Raw genomic sequence first — 26,379 nt, 5'->3', positions numbered from 1 at the left:
ATGAAAGTGCACACAGTATTGCTTCTGAATGGCAGAGACACCGTGTTTTGTCTTTTCTTCCACTCTGGTTTTGTTCATTTAAGTGTCTTAAACAGACATGTCCGGTCCAGATGTGAGAAAACATCTTCATCCTGGATCAACGCAGGACGTAGCACAGGTGGAGGGTCCATCCCACCTGTGCTGTTCCTGTCCCAGATAGAAGACACCCATGATGTGAAGAGGATAAAAGACTCAACGCCTCAGCAGCAACAAAACATCACCAACAGCTTTCAGAGAGGAAAAACTCCAGACGTGAGTCAAAGTCACAAGTCTCAGTCATAAATGTTGTTACTAAAAGTCAAGTCCAAGTCCTAAACTCAGAGTTTCAAGTCCTTAACAAGTCATTATTATTTTAGACGGCGAGGTAGACGCTACGCCATTCATATTACGGGGTAATTTACTAGGAGTGCACATTTGCACATATCTGAATTGCATTGAACCCAGCACATTCTCACTCCCAAATTGTCAAATACCGCAGCTTGGTCAGTGCCCCTCGGCATCGGAGACTGACGCACGCGGTCCGCCTCTTGCGTTACTTTTGGACGGATCGGGGACAGCGTGTCAATATACACTCATTACACGATAGTGTCCTTTCAAAATAAACTTCTGTTTTCACAGGAAGCTAGTTTTAGGCAACACAACCACTTAGCTGGGGTTAGGAAACGGTCGTGGTTGACGTTAACTTCACTGACTACTGACTCATGTGACTGACTATACCGACGAGCCACGTGAGTAAAGACTGACCTAGCCTAGGGGCCCCATGTTTTCAAGGGCCCCAGATTGGCCAGAAGTATTTAAATGTAATTCAGAGAAAAAAAAAAACTTTACCCCTATTGGTCTATTTGGGTCTCTGTGTCAAGACCAAGGGGCGGCGTGTTCTTATAGGCGAACTAGGCAATAACCTAGGGCGGCAAAATGAGGGCCAACTATTCATCATGAGCATAAATTTTGAATGAACCTGATTGGTTTTCTGCTCGCCGTTATAAACAGGAAACAATACGGCGGCCTGCTCGTAAACTCTCTGTTATTCCGTCTAAACGATCCACCAAAATCTACTTCTGAACATTTAAAGAATCTCGTTTCATTTTAGAACTAGATCGCCTAGTTTGACAGCTTGGTCCAAGTTCGGTGAGCCGGACGCGTTGCGCTGGACACAAGCTCATTTGTGTAAAGTTGAGATTTTTCAACTTTATGCAAATACAGACCCTGTCCACTGGGCGACTGCTTCTCCTGTTTTCCATAAGAAATACATTCAGATCTGGTGGAAATTCGCCGTTCATGTCGGTCTGAACGCAGCCTTGAGATGGGATTAGTGTGTGTACATGATCAGGCCGTGTCATGGTTTACTTATAATCCTCACTACTGTGTGAAGAGCAGCCGCTCAGCATGAATTCCTATCAACTGTTTGCTTAAGTTTTCACACAACAGGGAAAAAAATGGTTAATCGAAACTTCTAAGATCTCTTAATGTAATTTTTGAATAGGCTAATTTTTCACCTTTGGGGTTGGGAATACTATCAAGTCATGAAGTCAAAGGCCTAAAGTCAAAGTCAAGTCACTGGTCAAAGTCAACAACTCTGTTAGCATCCCTCCATCCCTCCATCCCTCCATCCATCCTTTCGTCTTTTTCTTTCTTTGTCCCAGTGAGAGTTTGGCTTGTTACTCCAAAAAATTAATTGTCAAATGTAAAATATATATAATACTGTAAACAAACAGGACTATAGACAAGAAGACTGTCAGCCTCGATCACAGTTCATGTTAAATCCTAATGTTTGAAAATGTGCGTGTAGCACCTTTTAATCAATCCTTAATTCAAAAGTATATCACACTAAAGTTACTATGAGGAACTTTTAACTGGTTATGAAACGTCTCAATTTAATACTGATGCCTCTATATGACCTACATAAGCAAACGAGACCATCAGTGAGAAGATTGGCTATTTCTATATAGTTATTATTAATACTTGTCATCGGTGCCACCGGGTCGGATTCGGCGCCAAATCGGGCACTGTCAGACCCTGCTGAAGTAAAATGAGAGGTTTCCTAAAGGGACTCTGGTCCACAGGGACCGCGAAAGTCAACACAAAATGAAAGTTCCCCGTAGTAACTTTAATATTCCCGAAGAGCACCAGTTTGTTATTCTAATCAATAAATTATTTTTTTTGAAAAAACATAATTCTGAGCAGCATCAGTCAGATTTCCTTTCTGTGGAAACAGAAACAGTGTCCACTATCCCTTTAAAAAAATCACAGTATCGGAGTATTTCTGTCTTGAAACAGAAGATTTTATGCATCAAAATGAATCAGGCGAGGAAGATGATCACAATATTTGAATAATCCAACATCAAATTGAAGTATGAAGTTGGTACAACTTTAATTCGAACAATAATTCATGACTTCATTATAAAAGGAAGTCATGATAAAACACATTACTAAGTTACTCCCAAACTCTAGTCTCTGCCTGCCTCTCTGTAGATTTAAAGTCTCTCAAGGTCCCTGAAGGCATCACTGATAACTCTCTGTGTGGCATCATTTATTTCACTTTGTCTCTCCTCCTCTTCTTCACCTCCAGATATTAAAGTTCTTCTATTTTTCACTCTCATATAAAGTGTTTTTCTTTCTTTTTCATGTAGTATATTTGTTTTCTTTCCATCTTATTAGTACAGTTTTCCTCTCTTTGTCAAGGTCAAGCTTTTTAATAGCCTTTTCTTGTCACAAAAGTAAATAATGATCTCCACCCTTTCCTTCCCCTCAGCGCATCGTCTCAGCAGTGAAACTTGAAGATGATCATGACGATCCTCTTGTACTCCTTCCTAAAGTTGTGGTTCAGGACGCCATAGACGACAGCGTTGAGGCAGCTGTTGAAGTACGCCATAAAGTAGCTGGCCGTGAACAGCCACTCCGGTATAGCCTGGCCCAGCCTGGAGTCCAGTGCCACTGCCAGACCGATCAGGTTTATCGGCGCCCAGCAGACAGCGAAGAGCACAAACACCACGAACATGGTGAGGAAGTTGCGGAGGTCGTGCGGTTTGATCTTTGGCCGCGAGTCCGGCTTGACCCTCCGCCTCACCTGGATGACGAGGATCCAGATGCGCAGGTAACAGTAGCTGACGATGCCGATCGGCAGGATGAAGTGCACCACCACCACCGTGATGGTGTACAGCGAGCTGACCGACTGGGCAAAGGTGCAGGAGTACACCCGCGGGTCGTACTGCAGCGACTCCACGAACCAGTTGGGCACGATGGCGAGGATGGTGAGCGCCCAGACCAGCACGACGTAGCACATGGTGTTGCTGTTGGAGAAGAGTTTGTCGTACTTAAGGCTGTGGCAGATGTAGCAGTAGCGGTTGATGGCGATGCCCGTGATGTTGAAGATGGAGCCGATGACGCTGAGGCCCATGAGGAAGCCGCTGATCTGACAGTGGATGTAGCCGGCGATCCAGCCGTCGTGGAAAATGGCGGTCAGGACCAGCGGGTAAGGATATATGGCGACGACCAGGTCAGCCAGAGCCAGGCTCACCACAAAGGCGTTTCCTGCAGACAAGAGGGGAGACAGATGAATCATCAGCGGGTAGAATATGAACTGTGAAAGGTGAGTAAGCTCCAATTATTCTTGTTTGTCTTGGATATACCAACAGAATCACGTGTTTGACTAAGTGAATGTTGTACCTCCAGCCTGCCTAATTAAAGGATCTCACCAGTGTATAAATACAAATTTCATCTATTTCACAGTACTGATGAATTATGATAATCTTCTACCTTCCAGCCATTGGTTTCCATTTATATTCTACTCAAATCAACTTGTCAAGACTTGAAACTTGATTAAGGGTTCTGAAATTGCTCACTGTTGGTGCATTTATCAATGGTCAAATTTGAATGTCATGAGTTGTTGGCCATTAGCTATGACTTTGTAGGGCAACAGGCCTCAACCAATATGTCTTATTTACATCTTTCTTATACAACATATTTGTTCTGAAATGGAACAACTGAAACATAACCCAATTTCCCCCCCAGGGATCCATGAATTATTTCTGATTTCTGATCAGTGGTTTTAGGCTACATTCACACCAAATCAGGCAAAAACACCAGTCCTCCCATTCATTTTGATTGTAGGTAGTGCCTGTAGACTGCAGCACTGGGGGCATGACATTTCTGCATGTCATGAAAACGCAATTCAGGCTTTTTGCGTGTCATTTATACGCCACAGGCTTATTGTTGTCAAATGGTCGGCAACAAAACCACTTAGTTAGGATTAGGAAAAACATCATGGTTGGGCTTAAACTAAGTACGTAAACTAAGTAAAACAACACTTTGGGACACGAGCACCAGTCTCAAGCAACAAAGTCGTTGTTATTGCACGCAAAATGACTACAAATTACCATGTCATTCATACGGCATTTGCTGAGACTGGGCTGTTTGGAGAAATGCAACCCGACATCACGGTGCGTTGGCCAATCACGTAACCAGCGATCCAGAGATGTGCAACCTCGCCATGAGGGAACAAAAGCCATTAATCGTGGTGCAGTCGCTTGGCATTAAATGGGCCATTAATAAGTGACACTCCCACATCGCCGCACAACCCTGAGCTAATCACTGAAACACCTAATTTGGTGTGAAGGCAGCCATATCTTTACACTTTCTTTCCCTTCCTCTGGAAAAGGCTATGTGCTTTGACCTTTAAAAGTGGTATATAAATAAAATAATGATTATTATGCACTTTTGTACAATGTTTGATGGTGATGTAAAGCAGTGCTGAAAGGATTAGTTGATTAATCAACACAAAATGTTCAAGTAGCTACTGGAACATTCAAAACCTCTTAAATATTTGATAAATATGAAAACAGGGCAGGATTGGAGTAGAAGAGAGTTGGATATTTTCTGGCATTTTTGTAAGAGACAGGAAGAGACTGAAGGTTTGGTGCCAACAAATGTAAAAACAACTTGACAGGAAAGAAATGAGTTTTGACAGAAAAACAGCAGAGCGGAGCAAAACACAAACAAAAGCCAAACAAAAACCGGGAACATGGAGCTCGGAACAATCTGAACAGGACGTCACTGAAGGAAACAAAAATAGCCTCCAGCAAAGAAGACGAGCGAGCGGCAGACAAAAAAAAAACAGAAGGACAAACTCCCAGTCGTTTCCCAGTCCCCTCCAACGCAGCATCTGGATCATTACTCTCCAAACCTCATCACTGCTGCTCAAATACCTTCACCATCATTAAAGGCTAATAAATACAACTGTCCAAAGCTGCTCCATTGACTCCATTGGCTCCATATTGACCATTCAGGTCAATAATCTGCACTCTAACCACTTTAGACAGCTCACACACACTCACACACACACGAAAAAAGTTCATAATGATGGACCATTATTGGTCCCCGGGTGGGCGGTAAACACTGGTTGGTATGCCAGCCACAGCACCAGGTGTGTTGCAGTTTATTCCAGTTTTTTTGGCTCTTTGCTCAGCCAAATACTGTATGCTTTGACAATAACGAAGTTCTGACCCTGCTGATGTGCTGTAAAGGTCTCCCACATGGGGAAATTAAGTATGAGGGGCCTGGTTTAGGGGTTTAACATTTACCTGCCGCCCGAGTGGACCGCGCTGCATTTCAATGATATTTCCTCAGCGTTTAAGCCATTGCACAAAGCTCCCTTTATGACACTGTCCCGTGTCTGAGTAGCATTAGTATGGCAGGCAGGTATCTACTTCAGATATATTTACCCCCAACTTTGATGAAATCAGTTCACTGAGTCCAGCGTTTTCTTTTGAGTAAAGTTTAAATCTTTTTTTAGAAAGGCCTTAATCCAGGTGGCGCTTCATGGATGGTCGGTCGATCGGTCCATCACTTTAGTCCAAACTGAAAATATTTTAACAACTATCTGATGGATTGCCTGCAGTATAGGTCATAAACCTTGCCACCTCATCAGTACACATCACAAAAAAAAATCCCAAAGATGGTTTCTGTCATTTTGTGCCGATTTTTCTTATAAGTTAGTTTTTTATTAGTTATTTGATGCTATAAAAAGGGGGTGGGAGATCATGATTGACAGCTGAGTCTCTCTTGCTGACAAGCCGCGGCCGTGCTCGGCTTGCGATCGGTTCGGCTCCACCGCCTGATCACTACTGCGCAGACTCTGGCTCCATATGATGTAAAATTCTCAAAATGCCAGCTGCCGCATCCAGGATATTTTGGCTTCACTTCTGCACAGTGGGAGGAAGTGGAGACGCATCGTCCATCTTTATAAACAGTCTATGGTGCCAACATACACCATCAGGATGCAGCATAAAATCTGACTCAGTCCCGTGAATCATGTGAGTCAGTGAAGATAACGTCAACCACGACCATTTCCTAAACCTAACTAAATGGTTGTGTGGCCTAAACCTATTTGAAAGGACAGTATGCATCTCCAAAAGTAATGTACGAGGGGTATCCCATAAGTCTGTCTCCGATGTCGAGGGGCACTAATGAAGCAGCAGTATTTGACGAGTTGGGAGTGAATATGTGTTGTACCACGTCACTTGCTCAGACTGAATGCAAAAATGTCAACATTCAACGTATCCTTGATTGGGCTGGTAGCATTCAGAACCACACGAATGTCCACTCTCTATATCAGCGTCTGTTTTGGAGTATATTCAGAGCTTTAGTAAAGGAAAGAGTTTGTGCTGAAGATCATTTTAAATGTTATTTTTCAGAGCTACGAGCACCACAAACACAATTCCGTTCACCTCCTTTGTATCGGGGTGGAAAACAGATGCAAATATCTCAAAACCTGGACAAATAAAACCAAATGTATCAGCAGGTATAGGCCACCTTTAACATGTTACACTTGCTCCATGCTTACATGCTCCAATCAGATCTCATTAAACTGAGCATGCCGCTTTGAAACCCCTTCAGCGGCGCCTGAGAGGTGTGTCTCCGCTCTCTGCAGCTGCTCTAATTGATACGCTTTGGTGGTGGAAGCTTTTATCAAATTACATCTTCACACCCAGAGGGGAGCTTGGTCGTTAACTCTGGCGGTGTTAATAACACCTTCTTCTATACCTGCGAAGCTACGTGGCACCATTCAGTATTTATCACCCCCTGACTCCATCTTCATTAAGATGAAGCTTCATCATTTCTATTCTGAATGTCTCCGGCGCATCACACAGGGCCAGTTAGGGAATAACTCGGAGCATAGACAGGGGACTTGTTATTAACCGCCAGCCAATATGTGCTTCTGTCTTTATTACTGCGTTTGCCCTTTGTGACTATTCCTAACAACATCCCTCCTTTCCTCTCGTCTAAGCTGCAGCTATATGTTAATAAATGAGGATGAGAAACGCCGCCACGGTCAGAGGCTCAATTCCCTGTGTAGTTCAGTAATAGAGGAAGACATTATAATAGAGTCAGTCTCATATGAGCCGTTCATGCTGCTACATATAGATTCATGGTACTTCCTGTTACATCTGTTCCTGCAACATCACCTCTACTTCCCATCCTGTGTCCACCCAACCTGCTGGAGGTGTTGGACTCAGAGCCCCACCAGTTGAAAAATCTCTACAAATACTTTGCCAGATCGTTGTCTCTGCATCAGTTAGTCTTCCGGCCTTTTTCGCATGCATACATAATCCTGTTGTTGCCTGTTATCTCTAGCCTTTCCCCTCTCCCCTGTAGTTCCACCTGCTCTGACTCCAGTCCTTGTCTCCTGGCCCAGTCGCACGAAAAGGTGTATGAATTACACATAATGCGCAAGGAATATCATATGCATAAGAAAGGCATTCTTGCTTTTGGCATTTCATTTGTACACCATGCAGTCTGTTCTGAGTCCAATGCTACGCTCAGAGCTAGTGATGTCAGTGCCTGAAGTGGGCCAGTACTCACCAGTGCTGAGTACTGGTACTTGAGTATACGCACCAGCGTTATGCACGCACCATCTGAAAAGACCTTAACCAGTTTACAAGCACAAAGCCTAAATAAACGCTTCAGGTCGCGGTTACGCCCGTAAGACGCAGCTGAGACGTGAGCCTGCATGGAGCCGATGCAGATAGCTGTATAGATTAAAATAAGATTTTTTAAATGCTTGACTGTTGCACTAAACTATAGGTCATATGTGGCATTCATCTGCTTTTATGCATTTATGGATGCTTTTATGGATGATTTATTGCCTGTCTGATATATTCCTTCGAAGGCCTTATTGAAAACATTTTTGTGTAGACAAATATTTAAAAAAAAATAATACATCCAAAGAGCCTTTAGAAAGGAGCCAAATAAAAGCATGGCTGTTCCTGAAAAGAGATTATTATGACTGTGATTTCATCATTAATCATTTAATCATCAAATGAATGTTTTGTTTCTCTCTGTGGAAGATATCAGACATTTGGTTCCCACTTCTAACAAGGCTTGAGCCAACAGGGCAACAACATTGGTATCTTGCGGTTTCTCTGTTAGTGTGGAAAAAACAGATAAATGGCTGAGATTGACGGTAAATGCCTGGCAACGACTTGTTGTGAAGTAAATACAATAGAACGGGGGAGGGAGAATGCGACATCTAGTAGCTGAATGTTATCAATATTATCGATAGCACTTTTAACTGACACCTGACGGACAATGAGAGACTAATCATTTTTGGTAAAAGTCAACTTAAAGGACCTATAGTAGCACTATAGAGCTGTTTTCTACAGTATAAGTGTGTGACACAGTACACAACATAGGCAGCAATGCTCGAACAAAGTCAGGGAAGAAGAAGATGAATGCTAGCAAGTAAACATGGATGTAAACAATGCTGGATTAAAAAAAAAAAAAACTTTGCAAACGTTTTCTGAGGAAGGAAATGCATTCAACATATTTGTTAGAGCTCAAGGACACACAATGTGTTTTGCTGAGAGACGCTGGATGTAAACATGACTTTTGTTTTTTTACAACTCTACAGGGCACCTATATATCATACTTTCAGACACCCGATATGACTCCATAGTACAATACATTCAGACAACCGGAGGGACCTCAGCTCCCAAATGATACATTAAACGCAACCAGCTATGCTAATTAGCCTGTTCATTAAGACAAATGATGAATTAATGAGCAAAGATTTCTATCAGCGCAGTGTGATCTTTGCCTCTTGAACGCTCTGAGAAGTTACAGTACTTTCAAAGACATCGCTTTTTTTCCACATTGAAATGCAAATTAATGCAGCGAGTCGCTCCGAAATCTAATCAGCTCATCTGTTGTCGTAGCGCTGTGAGCTTCCTCTAGTCCGCTGTTCTGAGTTACTGTGTTTGTAACAGCCGGTCCCGCACAGACAGATGCCAGCGTGGTCGAGATGCTCGTCTTTGTTCCTACACTCCTCTCGTGTTTCATTTGTTCCTCCCAGCAGTGCGAGTGTGTTCATCGCTGCAGCCGCCGCCGGTGTGTGTCATCCTGACGGCGGCGGCTTGTACCTTTTTCAAGTACAACAGCAAACACTGCTGTCACCCACAGACAGAGATACTGAGCTGCAGTTTGTGGGAAAAAATAGACACTTTGTCTGCCTGACTCAACCTCCGACTGACATTTCTGGATCATATTGTAAAGACACAGAAGTTGGAGGTTATAAAACTGAGTAATTAGAGGGTCATATTCAGGGCTGTAGCCACGATGGGAGTGAGATACTGAGGTCATGAGTTCAAAATTCCCCCAGCAGAACTTTCCACAAAACAAAAAGTTATACTTTCCAACATTTAAATGTTGTTTGAAGTCTTCTGAACATTTTCATGTTCATTTCATGTTCATTTTTTTGACTCGAAACCTTTAGACCTGCAATAAGCGTCCTTTTGCTGCTAAATGTCAACTCAAGTTAAGTCAATATAATAACCCAATATCACAAATATGTCTCTGGGGGCATTTGTACAGCATCAACACTTTCTGTTCTTTTCAACCATCACTTCAGATATAGAAAACCTCCCCAAACAAACTCCATTAATGGGAAACAAAATGAAAGAAACCTAAATAAGAGTAACAGAGGAGGGATCCTTCTCCTAGGACGGACAGACATGCAATAGATGCCGTGTGTAGAGAATACACAACATATTAAATTTACAACATAGACCATCCAAATGACAAGTAGAATGTGAACATATATGAAAAAGATTGTCGAAAAAAGAAGTCGCAAAACAGCTAGAGAGACATAACCTCCTCTCCACCATGTAACCTGGAAAAAGGAAACCTGGTCTCATGGGAAGGTGTATAAATAGCACGCCAACTTTAAGGACATTCTGCATGTCATGATGACGCATTTTCATTTAACACCAAGTTGTTAACATGAAACGGTCACGGTTATGTTTAGGCAACAAAACTAAGATAATTGCAAGGCACAGTGGTGCAGTGGTTAGCACTGTCACCTCACAGCAAGAGGGTCGCAGGTTCAAAGGCAACAAAACCACTTAGTTAAGTTTAGCAAAAACACCATGGTTGGGCTTTAAATAAGTCCATAAACTAAGTAAAATATGTACATAAACAACGTAACTTAAGTATGGAAAACACATCACAAACATCCCTAACGTCATTTCAAAATAAGTCATGTGGATACATGCAGATGTGTTTACATTGCAGTCAGTACAGACTTTTCCCAGTCTCACCAAATGGCGTAGGCCTATGAATGACAGGGGTAATTTGTCATAAGTCATTTTGTGTGCAATAACAACGCCTTTGTTGCTTTTGGAGTGTCATTTCACGCCATCTAGTCTGTTGCTCAGAGATAGTGACGTAGAAAAAAAAGTGACAAGGACGATGGGAGGGAGAGGAGATGGATGGGTCCAACAAACACAGGACTTTCCACCAGGAGACCCATGCTCGTGTGCTCAAAGTGTTGTCGAGTTATTTTGAAGTTACGTTAGTGACGTTTGTGACATGTTTTCCGTACCGTAACATTCTTTACCTACATTTGTTTTACATAATTTACCTACTTATTTTAAGCCCAACCATGATATTTTTCCTAAACCTAACTAAGTGGTTTTGTTGCCTAAACAATGACCGCGAACATGTCACGGTAAGGACGTGGCGTGAAATGATGTGAGAAGACTAAAATGCGTTATCATGACATGCAGAGTGTCCTTAAAATGTCATGCTATTTCCACGTCTTCCCATGAGATCAGGTTGACAGACTACATGGTGTGAAATGACACGCCAAAAGCAAGAAAGGCGTTGTAATTGCACGTGAAATGAGTTAAGAAATTAGCGTTTCATTCATACGCCATTTGGTGAGACCGGGCCTGAAAGAGGACAGCCTACACAAAAAAACAAGACGCAAAACTGAAGCACGTTATTCACACAGATAGGAGAGAGCCAAGAGGAGAGGCTGAATCTCCTGGAGGACGGAGATCCAGATCCAACATGTGGAATGAGGCACTGAGAGGCTCCACTATTTTACCAGCTGCTCTCTAACTGTGTCAAGTCAAGTCAGTGTTATTTATACAGCCCAATGTCAGATAAACAATGAGCTGAAACTCACTATGACGCTCCGTAAAGCCGAGGGGAGCAACAGATCCAGGGTGTAATTCTCCATAGATTCATCACATTGTCACAATAAAAAATATCAATTATAGCCCCTTTAAGATATTTCGGCTAAAATTGAGTAAAGATTGAGTCTATAAAAACCAAGCAAGTATACTAAATGTGTAATCGCAGAATGCCATCAACCAGTGAGATGCTTTGCATCAGCAGAACATCTGTGCTGCAGCTGGAGACGATTAGCCACTGTAGCTGCTCAGCCTTTGATCAATGGATGGCTTCAGCAATTAGTGAAATGATTGTTAGCGCTGGTGCAGAACATGGAGGGCATTGACAAAGCTGATGAGAAAGCCGCAGGTAAACCAGGAAGGCTAATGGGTCTCTGTATTTTATTTTCTGTTTCTCAAGAATGCATTTCTTGTTTCTATGCAACTCCAGCTGGAAATCTTACTGGTCAAAATTCACCTTTGCTCAACTTTAATCTGCAAATTTGGATGACCAGCCAATAAAATATGTTGTATTAAAGGGGACATATCATGAAAAACTTGAGTAGGCTCATTTCAATATACCGCCTACAGCTTGACAACTACCTTTGCAAAGGTGCACCATATTTGCACCAATCAGAGCAGACTAGGCTTCTTAAAGAGACAGGCGCTAAAACGGAGTGTTTCAGACAGAGGGTAAATACAGGTATATTCAAACAGACAGTATGATAAAAATAATGTGTTTTTTGAACTTTAAAGCATGTAAACATGTTCTAGTAGAGACCCCAAATACAAGTATGAACCTGAAAATAAGCATGATATGTCCCCTTTAACTCCTTAGCACTCGACATAGTTTTAAAGCAAGAGTGAAGATACATCATATGAAACTAAAAAACCTAAGGAATCTGGACAATATTTGTCATTGTTAAATAATAACTATATCCATACATTTATATAAAGCAGCATATTTGCCCACTCCCATGTTGGAAAGAGTAATAAATACTTGACAAATCTCCCTTTAAGGTACATTTTGAACAGATAAAAAATGAGCAATTAATTTGCGATTTAATCACGATTAACTATTTGAATCAATTGACAGCCCAAATACATATATGATTTAACAATATAAATGTGCCTGAAAACCAAAAAAATATGGATTTCTCACATCAATAATTGTCCATTGTTTTAGGTAAAAAAAACCCAAATTGAATGGATATGGTGCCATATTGTGATTTTAACTCTCGCATCGCAAAACTGTGTTTTTAGATATGTGATGAGCCATCCAACTATCAATCTCATTGGACTGAAGAAAATATGACAAATATGACCTGACCTTTAAAGCACCTACCCCCTGCTGCTCTTCCATTGGTCAGAACCGTTCAATCCAAGCTCACTCGTTGGCCAGACTGATGAACCTTTCAGGGTTCAGAATTGAAATTGTAGTTTACTGATTGGCTCCTGGACATTTCAGTCAACGAGTTACTTCCTCATCAATCAAGACACCATGCTGACTCAAGACAGACAGTTTTACTGACAGAGTTTAATACATCAAGTTGGACATTTAGCCACATTTGGGTGAAAATATGACCAAAAAAAATCATTATATTGAAATCCATTGTCCCTGCTGTGAATCACAAATGACAAAAGTTTGTGCAGCCGCCTTTGAAGCCTACAGGAGCTAAATATTTGATACTCTAAGAGGGATTTGGGATGGTATATATATAGCAATGGGTGTGAAGTTGCATTAAACTGCACGTTCTACATTTTACTGATAGAAACACAGCAGATACATTTATATAACACATTTATTTCCAGAGTCAGGATCTGAGGGTGTGAGGTTAAAGATGTTGCCTCCAGCAGTGTCCTCACCAACAACACTGAAACAACAAAGAGAAGGAATTATATAAAACCGTAAAGCATCGGAGCAGTTAAAGGGAATTAGATAACATAAATCATGGCGCTGTGGACGCTCACCAGAGAGTCTGAATCCTCGGGCAGGTGTGCTGCTTCAGGACGAGGTTGGGCAGGTGGCGCGGATCAGGTCAGGCTCATCAGACATGATGTCAGGGGGAAAAGGGAGGCCATGACTTCATGTCATACGCTGCAGCAGCAACACATGCCTTCAGCTCACAGCAGACGTGTGCTGGGTTCTTAAGCTTCCTGCCACCTGTTTCTGTTGTTGTAACACCTCTTTGTTTTTTGCTCTCTGCGGATCAGTTTTACTATTATGTCTCATGATTTTGAGATATCCACGGCTATTGGTGAAAGAAGAACTCAGATCTTTAGCTTAAACACACTGACAGCTGTTGTTGCCTGTTGGTCTGCAGTTTGCCATGTTATGATTTGAGCATATTTGTTTATGATAAATGCAGTACCTGTGAAGGTTTCTGGACAATATGTGTTATTGTTTTGTGTTGTTAATCGATTTCCAATAATAAATATATACATACATTTGCATAAAGCAGCATATTGGCCCACTCCCATGTTGATACGAGTATTAAATACTTGACAAATCTCCCTTTTAAGGTACATTTTGAACAGATTTGTACAAGAGTGAATCATGTATCATAGCAGATGCATTTCAGCGACCCAATATGACTCAACAGCTTTTACAGGTCTCGTCTAATTTCCATCTCTTCCAACAAATATTTGTCTTTTAGGCTGTAAATGGACAATAAACTGAGGGTGAACCTGAGATTTAGTGTGTCACCATTTCACGGTTTTGTCAAAAATGTTCCTGACACGCTAGTTTGTTCTGATGTGTGAAGAACAAGATGACAAAAAGCAACTTCACAAACTGCAAACTCACACTGTTTGGCTGCACTGTAAACAGACATACCAGCTGCTCTTTTGTTGTGTTTCTGACAAAGTAGCTGAGCTCAATAGCTCAATATTTACACCATCAGATATGGTCAGGGTCAGAACAAGCTGCAAAAATCTACAACAAATATATTTTTATTTATTGTCAGCCTTCCATGATGATTGAAAATGCTTTTGCTGGAGCAGGAACTGCACCACACAGCATTTCTAAAAGCTGTGCTATCTGAAAACCCCGAGGGGAGCTTCCATGAATATTTCTTTCACCTGCAGGCCAACTGTGACCTTGATCGGGCAGTGCAGTCACCCAATACTGAAGCTGTAAAGGTTTAATGATGTGAAGGCAATACAGATCACTCTTCATACTCCCTTAAAATCTATACTTGACAAGAAAAATATCTATTCAGTGAGAGGAAAAGAGAAAATGAACTCTGTCAGACCTCAAATTCATAATGACACAATAATAAAGTGCTGATGTCTCGACTAACTCAGTCACTGTCAGCATGTTTTGCTGTAAGTAAGCAGCCAAAACAGGCTTCACCGATACCAAAGGGTTTGGTCCTGATGTCTGGTTCCAGTTTGAAAGACTAAGGGGTCTAGAGGGGATGCTGCGGGGCCATGACTCCGATCATGGTTCAGATCCATCATCTGTTGTGAATCCAAACTCATACAGCGGATTTCCTCTGAAGGATCAAGCTACAAATTTTTCAGAGCCACCTCAATATTTGATAAGTTCTGCAACTAATTATTATTCCCATGATCGATTAATCTGACTAGTATTTTATGTCTATATATATCAGAAAGTACAACGGCGTATTAAGGCCAGTGTAGGTAAAAAAAAGAATATATAGATACAGTCTATATATCAATATATATGGAGCTGGGGGGAGGCGGTAATGTTCAGGGAAAAAACTCAGAATTTCCAAGATTAAAGTTGTAAATTTACAAGAAAAAACACACAAATTTGCAAGATTGGAAAATGTAAATTTTTTCGATTTTTTTTTTGATTTTCACCAAACATGCGTAATTTAGGTTGCACTCAAAGCTGTTGGGTTTCTGCCAACCAAATAAACAAAAACTGATTATAGATCTCAACTAAATCTGAGTTTTGTTCTTAAATATCAAGTTATGTAGTGCACTTAATGTCTTTACTTTATCTTTACTTCAAAATGCTGAATGTTAAACCTACATAGATTTGATGAGATATTTAAAAGGACCGGGGTTTAATGGACAGATTGACTTGTGGTTTCAGAATGCCCAAACCTAATTATAGCTGCTGGATGTATGTTTTATTCACGTTCATTATCTGGTCATCGCTGACCGTTTCACTCATTTACATAATAAGTCTCATTAGTTGGGAGCTTCAGGGCTCGTTGAGATCCACCAGAGCTCCTCAGAGTGAACGTCTTGAGATGTTGGAGATGAAAATGAAGGTCAGAGAGGAATCGTGAGCTAATCTTACGAGTAAATCCCCTCAGTGAGTGGTATTTCAAAGTAGACCGCACTTCCTGCTGGTCTCCAGCTGTCAAACCGGTTGGTTCTAAGATTAAGAGAAACACCCAGAGAACCGCCATCTGCTCAGCTTTACTTCTCATGATGCAGAGAGTGACACCACCCACTATCCCAATGCTTAACACTGACCAAACTCCATCTGTGTGGAGCTGCTGATATTTATCACCGCATATAAATATATATCACAGACTGTAAGATGATGTTTTATCATGTTCTTGAAGAGCAGATTAACTTTGTTTGTGGTCCTGTGTGGATGGTTTTTGACCACTAGCAGCGCTACGGAGCAAGGTTTTAGATGAGTGGGTCCCTGTTTAGTTTGTATTGTGTACATACAAAATGATTATTAATATTTCACTGTTGGTGGTGGTAACCTGCCAACAAATGTTGCAATGCACTAAAGGAAACAACAAGCTAGCAAACATGGACGTAAACAGTGGAAACATGGGAAAACAAGAGCAAACAGAGGCAGATTTGCTCTATGTGGCACAAACACGCTGAACGTTTTAGAGATCTCAATTTGTTTGACTCCTCTTTTTCTGTGTTTAGAGATGGAAGCAAAAAGAAAACAACCCAGAGGGAACGGAGTTGAATCAAGTAGAGTTCATGGTAAGTTTTGAAATCTCTTTTGTCTGCAGCTGCACATACAGCACACATGCACACTTTACTGATACACAAACACAGTAAATGTCTGTACTGTCAGACTACACATAGACAGAGACTGCTTGTGCACATACATTTGGGTATCTGGAGTGCCTACCAACCAACAAACTGTGCAATAAGACAATAATAATAGTTTTTAGTGGGCTGTCTAGATCAGAAAACATCAAGCCATTCAGAGCAGACTGGACTTTTTCAGGAGGGGGTACTGGTGACTGGTAGGATGACGGACAATTTACGTAGTGTATGTGAACATAACAAGGTTGCTGAATGAGAGACGCGTCCACTGTAACTTTACACAGAAACACAGCCAAACACCTCACAGTACAACCAGCTGGGAGCGCATCTATTTCTATTTGTAACTTCACCTTTATAACTTTTTTAATTTTCAAAATAAACTCGCAAAATGATCCATCTGTCGCCTGTACCATCTGTTATAAAGTAACAAACCCAGTCCCAGTTCCTTACATTATCGAGCAATTAGCAAACTAAATGAAATATAAACTAATTTTATTACATCCGGACAAACTCTTACATTATCCAACAGTTGCCACATGTCCAACTAGTCCTACTATATGTATAACATCTTTGCTGGGATGGTGGAGTGAGCAAAATATTCATTTCAGTTTTCAGAAGTTTCTAATCCTTTTGTAAATGTAGCCTATATTATCATATTAGATAGCACAACGTAGTTCATGAGTGTTGATTGATGGATGTAAATCTGTATGTTTTTGCATACATTACAGCCCCACATAACATATAACATAGTTTAACATTTTACAAAGGTAAAAATGCTGCTTGTACTATATGCAGACCCATAACATGCATCATTCTGTGACATTTTACGTTTTTGCACACATTGATGATGCCACTGTCATACCCTCCCTCTGTAAATCTCCAGACCTGTAACACCCCCACCCATTTCTAACACCTGAGCTAATTGGTATGCATTGCTCCGGGATTGTGACCCAGGTCGTATCTGATTTTGTCCTGACCAGGGATTAACCCGGGTTGACTGGCTTGGTTAGAACTGACTAAAGAAGGGTTGAACATGGGTCAGATAACCCTGGTCCAACCCTGGTCAGTGGTGTGAAAGAGGAATTAGAGTTTACTCTCTCTAATGTGTGTCTTGGTGCCCCAATTTTGGTTTCAATAAGATGAGCTTAAAGATGTTTGTTTCAGGAAGTTTATGCCTTGATTGGCTCTCAGGCTTCAACAGTCAGTTGACCAAATTTAGATTTTTTGGCTCTAACTCACAGGATAGTTAATAAAGTTCCTCTGGAGAACTGTGAGTGACGTTAGAGAGAGTCAGTTTGAGCACCTCGTGTAGCAGCTATCGGCCTTTTACTGCTTTACTCCCGACACTGGACACTACTGAACTTGTATAATTAAGACAAAATAAAAATGCGTGTTCATGAATGGATCTGGATGACATTTAGAGTTCATCGCTGCTGTGGATTACTCTGTCCAGATGGGACTGTCCTCTGGCTCTGAAAAGGTTAAGAGCCGCTGATCTACTGGCCTCTAGATCAATGAAACCTGTCTGACTCGCTCACGCTTCGACAAATTGATTTCCAGCAGGACTCGGTGTTCACAAATGATTTAAATTCGGTGAGTTTGGGCAATCAGCCAGGAAGCGGCGGCGATGCAAAACACAATGCAATCCCGCCCACGTTTGAGCAATTCCACCGAGAGCTGAGCGGAGCAGTCAGAAACGTTCCTCTCGTGATAATTGCCTTTTCAGATGTAAACAATTACAGCTATTTCTGTTGAATTGTTCTCCCAGAGCGTATTAACAGAGTTGTATTTACAGGTGTTTTTTTTGCATGAATGTTGGTAATGTGTCGTGTTTGTGTAGATGTGGTGACACTGACATAATGAACGGTGACGGGACTTCACTAATGACAGAGTAATCTATCTCTGACAGGGCAGATGGAGAGGGGAGATTAATGGATGGAGGGGACAACAGGGAGATGGAGACAAGAGGATATTCACTGGTAGGAGAAGAAAAGAGGAGAAAGAGGAGATGAGAGACCTGACAGGGCAGGAGAAGAGGAAAGAGAAGAATAATCAAGAGGAGGGGATGGTGATTGAAAAGGGAGGAGAGTAGAGGACAGGTGAGAAGAAGAGACTAAAGAATGAATCAAACGGAAAGGACAAAAAAAGGTTGGATTTTTGGGAGAAGGAGAATTGGAAAGGCAGGAGTTGAATTGAGTCTGGAATTGAGAAGATCAGGGGGTAAAAGAAGAGATACGAGAAGACAGGAAGGGAAATGAGATGAATGAGGAGGTGGCGGCGGGAAGAATAAATGAGAGAGCTGAACAATTCATCCAGTTTTCCACCTCCAATCGTTCCATTTTCACTTAGGAATTCCAGGGATCTTCCTCCCACATTGATGGAAAAACAGGAGAAGACAAATTACTTTTTTTGTGACCGATGCGTATGGGACAGCTTTGACGAGCTAAAGGGAATTGGTGTTTATGTATTGATTCATGGCGATGCAAATTAGTCACGGTGACAGTGTGTGGCACTCTGGAGCATAACTGTGACGGGATGATCGCAGGCTGCAGATTTAGACACTCGGGTGACGGAGAGTGATGCTGGATAGAGATAAAGATAATTAACTTGCAGAAACCCTGCCTGCTCAAACCTCCCCTTCTTAAATTCACCACTTTCTTGACCAAAGATCACTTACTTTGTGATCTTATCACTCTAAAATAAAGACATCCACGCCCCATTGCAACAGATAAAGGTGCTCTATACAATATCCAGAGCATTAGTATATCATCAACAACTATTGTCTATGTAAAGATATAGAGGAGTAATGTCTACCTGAGCAGAGAATGAAGTCTTTCTCCCTCTGTGTGTGTTGTAATCAGAGCTTCTCTGTGCTTTGTTCACGTAGCCGTGTGTGCTTTACAGTGCATGTGAGCGTGCCCAACTGGCTAGCTCATGGCCGCCGCTCTGCGCTACTCTCATACGGCGGTTACGGCTGATAACGCCGTCCTGACCGACAGCATTGTCGTGGAAGCGTAGCACACATCCTCTGGTTCCCTCTCATGTTAACACTGTTATCTCTGTCAGCAGTGTTGCCTTTGTTTGCTCTGTTAGCACTGTTAGCTACGAGCTACTGGCTCAGCCGTCACCCTGTTGTGAGCTGTATGGAGGCAATAGAAAAGCTCCCAATCTCGCATTTAGCACCTTTTAAAGTAGTTTGAACACAGCTTGTTCAGACGAAGTTAAAACTAGGCTACATTTGACTGAAAAGTGGAGATTTTTTAGACTTTGACATTACATATATCCATTGTTTCAACATCATTTCAATAACTGTATTTCAACATGTAGTTATATCTGCTTCACATTGAAATCCAGTCATCGAGATGCAACCCAGTCACCAGAAAACTGTTGGCATTGTACGTTTCTGCAAACCACAGGATGCATTAAATGTTGTTTCTGAACCAAAAATAAATGTCATAGCTATGTTTCATATCAGCTTAGTATCATGCTTGCAGAAACACAATATGCCATTTGGTTAACGTTTTGAAACGATTGGTTTGGTTTAGGCAACAAAACTACTTGGTTAAGGTTAGAGAAAAAATCCTGGTTTGTTTTCAAATAATAATGGAACAACGGAACGGAACAACACAACTAGTATGAATAAAGAACAACCGCCCTAAGCGGACTTTCTAACACAACGTTATACAACTAGCGTAAAGTCAACATTTACTTTGGATTTTCACTCAGGACACCAAAGAGCGGCCTCCCTGGAAAGTCCTGTGTTTGTTTGACCCATCCACCCCTTTGTGGACTTTCTCGCTTGTTATACACATTATTATGTCATGTTATTTTCAATAACACTTGCTCTGCCCGAATGCAAAAACGTCGACAGTCAACGTATCAAGGTTGGCAGTTCGATCCCTGGTTCCTACTGTCGGCAAGTGAACCCCAAGTTGCTCCCTGGGAGCTTTTTTAGCAGCCCACTGCTCCTAAATGCTTATAGAATGGCTTAAATGCAGGTCAAATTTCATGTATGTACCTATATGTATATGACGAATCTAATAAAGTCCAAGTTAACTTTTTTAAGTTTATGATTTCTGTCAAATACTGGTCTGCTTGGAACGTTGATTTGAAACATTAATAAAACATTAATGCCTCTTAACTGCTGAAAAAGCAAACAAAAGTTTTCCTTACAATAACTGATATTTCTCAACACTCTTTCCACCCTTAAGGTGCAAGTATACTCCATCAGAAGTGCTCATCGGATCATCAAAAGGCTTCTGAAACCTCCTCCCCTCACACCTTCCCAACATCGGATGAGGGAGGCTATGTCCAACAACATCACGCCGTGATTGGCCATCCGTGTGAAGGTAAGAAAGGAATTTCTCTCTCTAGCTCTCTTTTCATTATTTACACGACGATTTGTGTCACTTTTCATGTAAACAACCGAGTGCAACACTGTGAATGTCTTCTAGGAGAGACTGTCTGAAAATGGGCACAATTATCCCCATATTCAAACCTTACAGAGTCTCCCCTCTTCCCACGCTCCTCATGTCTTTGTTTGTCTTCTGCCACTGAAATAAGTCCCATGACTTCAACGCTTTCAACATTCACACAGGATCAGGGTTGCAAAATAACCTTTTTCAGCCAAGTTCTTTAATAAAAGTCATTTGTCAAACGTGATTATATCAATAATCATATTGATGTGGATTTTAACAATGCTGTAGAAGTGCAAAGCAGCAAAACATTATTCTTTTCACAACGTCCAGGTTTGTCAGCTTAACATCTTTCTGTGCACCCAAGCATGTGAACGCACCACGGCAGCACAACTTTCAAACCAATTATTCGACAGTACAACCATTTAACAATAAGAAAACATTGCAAAATCATAAAACATGACTTGATGATTACTTAACTGTCACTGTTGTTGTGCTCAGTGGTGAAACATTTTGACACTAAAATGTAAAAACTGTTTCTAAAAGTGCAGTTTTATTGAGATTTTTGACTTTTTACCATAAAGGTGTAAATGTGAAGCACTGCATCCAGATGCCGACAGATTCACCTGCTTTCCATAGAAATTTACCAGGAGTTGGTGGCCATTTCAACCTGAACTCATGGGAAGGCATATGAATAACATGACATTACAAAGACATCCTGCGTGTCATGAACGCATTTAAACCTTTTTGCGTGTCGTTTTTATGCCACGCAGCAAAACTACAGTAATGGCAAAAAAACATTTAGTTAGGTTTAGGAAAAACGTCATGGTGGGGCTTAAGTTAAGTATGTAAACTACTCTATATACATACTGAAACGATGAAATAGAAGTACGGATAACACATCACAAACGTCACTGTATAAAAGTCCTGTGTTTGTTGGACCCATCCACCTCCACTCGGCGTTCTTATTGCACCCAAAATGACTTGCGAATTACCATGTAATTCATACGCTATTTAGTGCTACCGGGCTGCACCTCCTGTTGATCTGAATCGATTTAACACAGACACTGAGCTGAGTGCTTTCATTAACCGCCAGCTCATTCACGATTTCAAAGAGGAGACGGCCACCCTCCTCCTCCATACTTGACTTGGGATTTGACCTTTCACAAGCAAGCCTCTCTAACATCAACATGTTTTGCTGAGGGATGCTGTGAAGTGATGTTCCTATTAATATTGACTATTATTATCAGAGCTTAACGGTAAGTTAGGCTCCATGATGCAGCGCTCGTAAACGGCACAACAACTCATCAATATTCATATGTTGTGGTGTGAGTGCAAAGCAGATGTCCGTCCTCACTAAGTGCCTTTAATGTGATATTTAGTGCTTCAGATGGCTCTGCCGGCGCATGCTGCTGAGTGAACGATAACAGTTAGGAGCCTGGATTGATTCCCTCTCTGTCTGTATGTTTGACTGCTCCTAATTGCCTGGGTTATTTATGCACAGAAGTGCTCTTGAAGGATCGTAGTCCACATCAATCTGGGACTATTATTAGATTTTAAAATCGATTACAGTGAGTCACCAACTGGGGCTTCACTACTTTTCCCGAAGTCCTTGACCGAGAGCCAAAATGTCTCTCAGCCTCACAGCAGAGCTGCTCCACAAGTCTCAACTGTTTTCAGACATTTGACGGTGACAACTATTCTGTCAGTGCTGCATTTTTATAAAACTACAACGTGTCACACAGCATTTGAATTGTGATCGTCTGCAGCATGACAAACATTCTGTCAAACTGTCGTTGAGTAACACATCAAGCAGCGATCTGTTCAAGACGCTCGCTCAGCACGGCAGCAACAGGAAGACGCCAAGATGGAGAAAGTTACAGAGAACTGAGCTCTCAAGGAGTGAAATGACTTCTCCTGCTAATGATCTCATAATGAAGTTACAAAAACACTTTATAAGCAATAAGATGGTGTGGAGGCTCACTTCGACTGCTGTCGGTGGATACTAACTGGATATTGTGTTTGCCTCCTATAATAAAGGATAGTATCCTTTCTGCTCAGTCTTAAAGCTAGAGTGAAGATACTGGCATCATATTAAACTAGAAAACCTAAAGAATCCATTGGTACCAACCATGTCATACTAGCTTTTCGCAAAGGAGGCTAAATAACGCTCCAAACTTACACTAAATTTTGGCGAGGAAAAACTGGCATGGCCATTTTCAAAGGTGTCCCTTGACCTCTGACCTCAAGATATGTGAATGAAAATGGGTTTTATGGGTACCCACGAGTCTCCCCTTTACAGACATGCCCACTTTATGATAATCACATGCAGTTTTGGGCAAGTTATAGTCAAGTCAGCACACTGACACACTGACAGCTGTTGTTGTCTGTTGGGCTGCAGTTTGCCATGTTATGATTTGAGCATATTTTTTTATGCTAAATGCAGTAACTGTGAGGGTTTCTGGACTATATTTATCATTGTTTTGTGTTGTTAATTGATTTCCAGTAATACAAATATACCTCCATTTGCATAATGCAGCATATTTGTCCACTCCCATGTTGCTAAGAATATTAAATACTTGGCAAATCTCCCTTTTAAGGTACATTTTCTACAGATTAAAAACTGTAATAACCAACTAAAATAATTACAAGTTCTACTATTACTAATGTTTTTTTTAGGTAAACTATTAGAAGAATATCATAAGAAAGGAAATAGAGTATAAATTCACTGAGAGCAACACTGTAGCCTGAGTTCATAGTGACATAACCTCCAGAAACATTGGATAAAGTTAAATTCTCTATTGATAAACATAATCATTCAGTTGGATATTATAGAAAACGTAACACCTTTGAACTGTTGAGTTTATCCATAAACCGACTATAACGTGCATGGACATAAAACACCTGCCCTACCTGCTTTCCTGAGTTTCCTGTTCCTGAACACAGACACGATAACCAGCAGGTTCCCGATAACATCCACCACGATGGTCGTGATGAGGACGCCGGCCAGCAGGGTCACCGCCCAGGGGAAGGTTTGGTGCTGCTGACCCGGAGACCCCTCCTCTCCCACCATCGTGGAGTTGCGCGGCCCCAGCGTCCCCTTCACCATGGTGGGCTCATGGTCCTCCAGGGACATCAGTTGCGGGAGGTGCCTCGGGTCGACCAGTCGCATCGGGTAGTGGTAGTGCTCGCGGAGGGTCGGTCCATTCGGCATTACGCACGGCTTGTCCAGGGAGGCTGGAAGTCAGTCAGAGTTGGGGTGCTCAGTCAGTCTGTATAATGACCTTGTAAGAGCCACAATGTCTGAATATAAGTTAAAATACATAATTTCTAGTTATTGTAGCTGACTTAGGTAATGTTTAAAAAGGTAAAGAGACAAATGCATGTATACTGAATTTTGATGATTTTGCTCCCTTTAATATAGTGAGAGAGTGAGATTGCATTAGAGTCAGGAGGCAGAGAGCTGCGTTAGGGTTAGGGAGCACATAGTTTTTCTACCGTGTGACACTATGTGATATCTAACTTTTTTCAGTAAACGTTTTTAAGCTGGATTACATATCCTGTCATTCGCGTCAGACTGAAGTTACTGTGCCTACAGCTCGTTTGTGGCTTATTTTTGGGATTCAGACGGAATGCCACGACAGACCTCTTAGGATAAAACATGCCAGGAAGTTTGAATGGGCACCATCATTTATATATAATAGTAATAATTAACCACCATTTTAAACGTTTTAAACTATGTTTACATTATATCTTTTTTTCTATTTTTTTCTATTTTTCTATTTTTATACTTCTAGTGTAACACTTCTGTTTATATTTATTTATTACATCTACTTTACCTGTTTTAGTTACTGTATAACTGTGTGTGTGTTTTACCTGTTATATGTTTTATCTGCCTCGTTTAGTCTTGTCAAGTATTTGTTTTAAAGCACTGACCAGAAGTGACAAACTGTGAATCTCGTTGTATTTAATACAATGACAATAAAGCTTTCTATTCTATTCTATTCTATTCTATACACTGAGCTAATGTATGAGAAGTGTGAGGAGAGGAAGAGGGAGACGAGAGATGTGACCCCATGAAAAAAAATGCAGCACAGGAACAGAGTTCATATAAACCAGAAAATTATAGATTAACATTAAGATTCCTCATCAAAGACAGTTTTTGTATCTGCACCTCTCTGTCCACATTCAGACACCTCCCTCTCTCTCTACAGCTTGTCCACCACGTGTGTGTGCCCTCTCCCTCTACCTAAACCTAACCAAATCAAACATCCTATTGTAGCCTACAGATAGAGCCCACAAGGGTCATTGTACAGCAGTAATATCAGTTACCTTATGTACTCTTGGTCTGACAGGATGCTCAGTGCCCCTGGTGTCTTTGCTTACTTTGATTCAGTTGGAAACTTGAAAAACTTCCTCTGAAAAGAAAATCTCTACTAATAAAGGAGTAAAAGTGAATCCTCTTTCCCACCACACGGGGAAAACATTATATAACTTTAAACTTCTTTATCAACTCTAATGGTTTTTCATAATGCCTGGTTCTGGGGGTGCAGCAGAACCCCCCATCAGCATCCCTATTTCCCACGTCCATGCGTCAAGGTGCGCATCACTGCGCGCAATGGCACCGGAGCGACGCGTCCTTTACGCGCACAAGTCTCCAAATGGGGCATCGTATAGGGACGACTTTCTGTGAAAGTAGAGCGTTTTTTTTTTATCTTTGATTAGTCCTGCTGTATAGGTTTCACTTCTCACCGGTGTAAACGAGAATATAGAAAACCTACAGATGAATAGTCTGGGAATCCTCTGAACACTCAGGCAGAGAGAAAACGCAATAAAAAAATCTTCAGATGCTTTTCCAGTCTTGTCATTCAATTTCCATTTAAACTGAAAATAAAATAAATCTGCACATCTGCACAGCTTCTCTGGTCGCCCGCTTCTTCATTTTGTGAATGGAGTCCTTTTCGCGCAGCTGGATGTTGTTGCTGAATGATGTTTTCCAATCTGAGGTTTCATTCACAAATCCTCTTATTCATGATGATTCCAGCTTCATGTAGTTTCAGTTGCCGGTCTGTCTCTCAGTCTGCCGGTTTCACGGTCATTCAGACCTTCACGTGAGGAAAGCAACTTCAACTCTGAGCGTTTGGAGGAGGTTTACGCGCCTTATATCATCTCTCTGTCACACACACCCTTTCTTTCATCCCTCTCTCTCTCTCTCTCTCTCTCTCTCTCTTTCTCTCTCTCTCACACACACCCTTTCTTTCATCCCTCTCTCTCTCTCTCTCTCTCTCTCGCTGCTGCGGTTTTGTGTGTAAATGTGTGCGTATTTCTCTGTCACACATTCTCCATATGATCCACCTCGCCTTTCTCTCTTTTCCTTTCCTTTTTTTTCCTCCATTTTCTTTTCTCCTTTCCATCCCTCTCTCCATAGTGATCTTACTTTGACCTTTTTGTTGAGTTAAGTGCCTGTGACATCA

The 26,379-nt window shown here is 41.4% G+C and overlaps 1 protein-coding gene across 2 annotated transcripts; it reads right to left on the bottom strand.

The window, feature by feature from the left end:
• Positions 1-827: 827 nt before the first annotated feature.
• On the bottom strand, positions 828-26,118 carry mtnr1al (melatonin receptor type 1A like). Of its 2 annotated transcripts, XM_037779252.1 has the most exons (3): positions 25,238-26,118; positions 23,819-24,142; positions 828-3,570 (listed from the first exon to the last, which is right to left on the bottom strand). In XM_037779252.1, the coding sequence occupies exons 2-3, from the start codon at positions 24,117-24,119 to the stop codon at positions 2,801-2,803; spliced, it is 1,071 nt and encodes a 356-aa protein (XP_037635180.1). In that variant the 5' UTR covers positions 24,120-24,142; positions 25,238-26,118; the 3' UTR covers positions 828-2,800. The 2 variants fall into 2 exon arrangements, with proteins under 2 accessions (XP_037635180.1, XP_037635181.1); XM_037779253.1 differs by lacking the exon at positions 25,238-26,118 and having other exon boundaries at positions 23,819-24,749.
• Between the last annotated feature and the right edge of the window lie 261 nt (positions 26,119-26,379).

The sequence above is a fragment of the Sebastes umbrosus genome, chromosome 9 (genome assembly GCF_015220745.1).
Source record: "Sebastes umbrosus isolate fSebUmb1 chromosome 9, fSebUmb1.pri, whole genome shotgun sequence".
NCBI classification, from domain to species: Eukaryota; Metazoa; Chordata; class Actinopteri; order Perciformes; family Sebastidae; genus Sebastes; species Sebastes umbrosus.
This window is presented reverse-complemented; position numbering and strand designations above follow the sequence as displayed.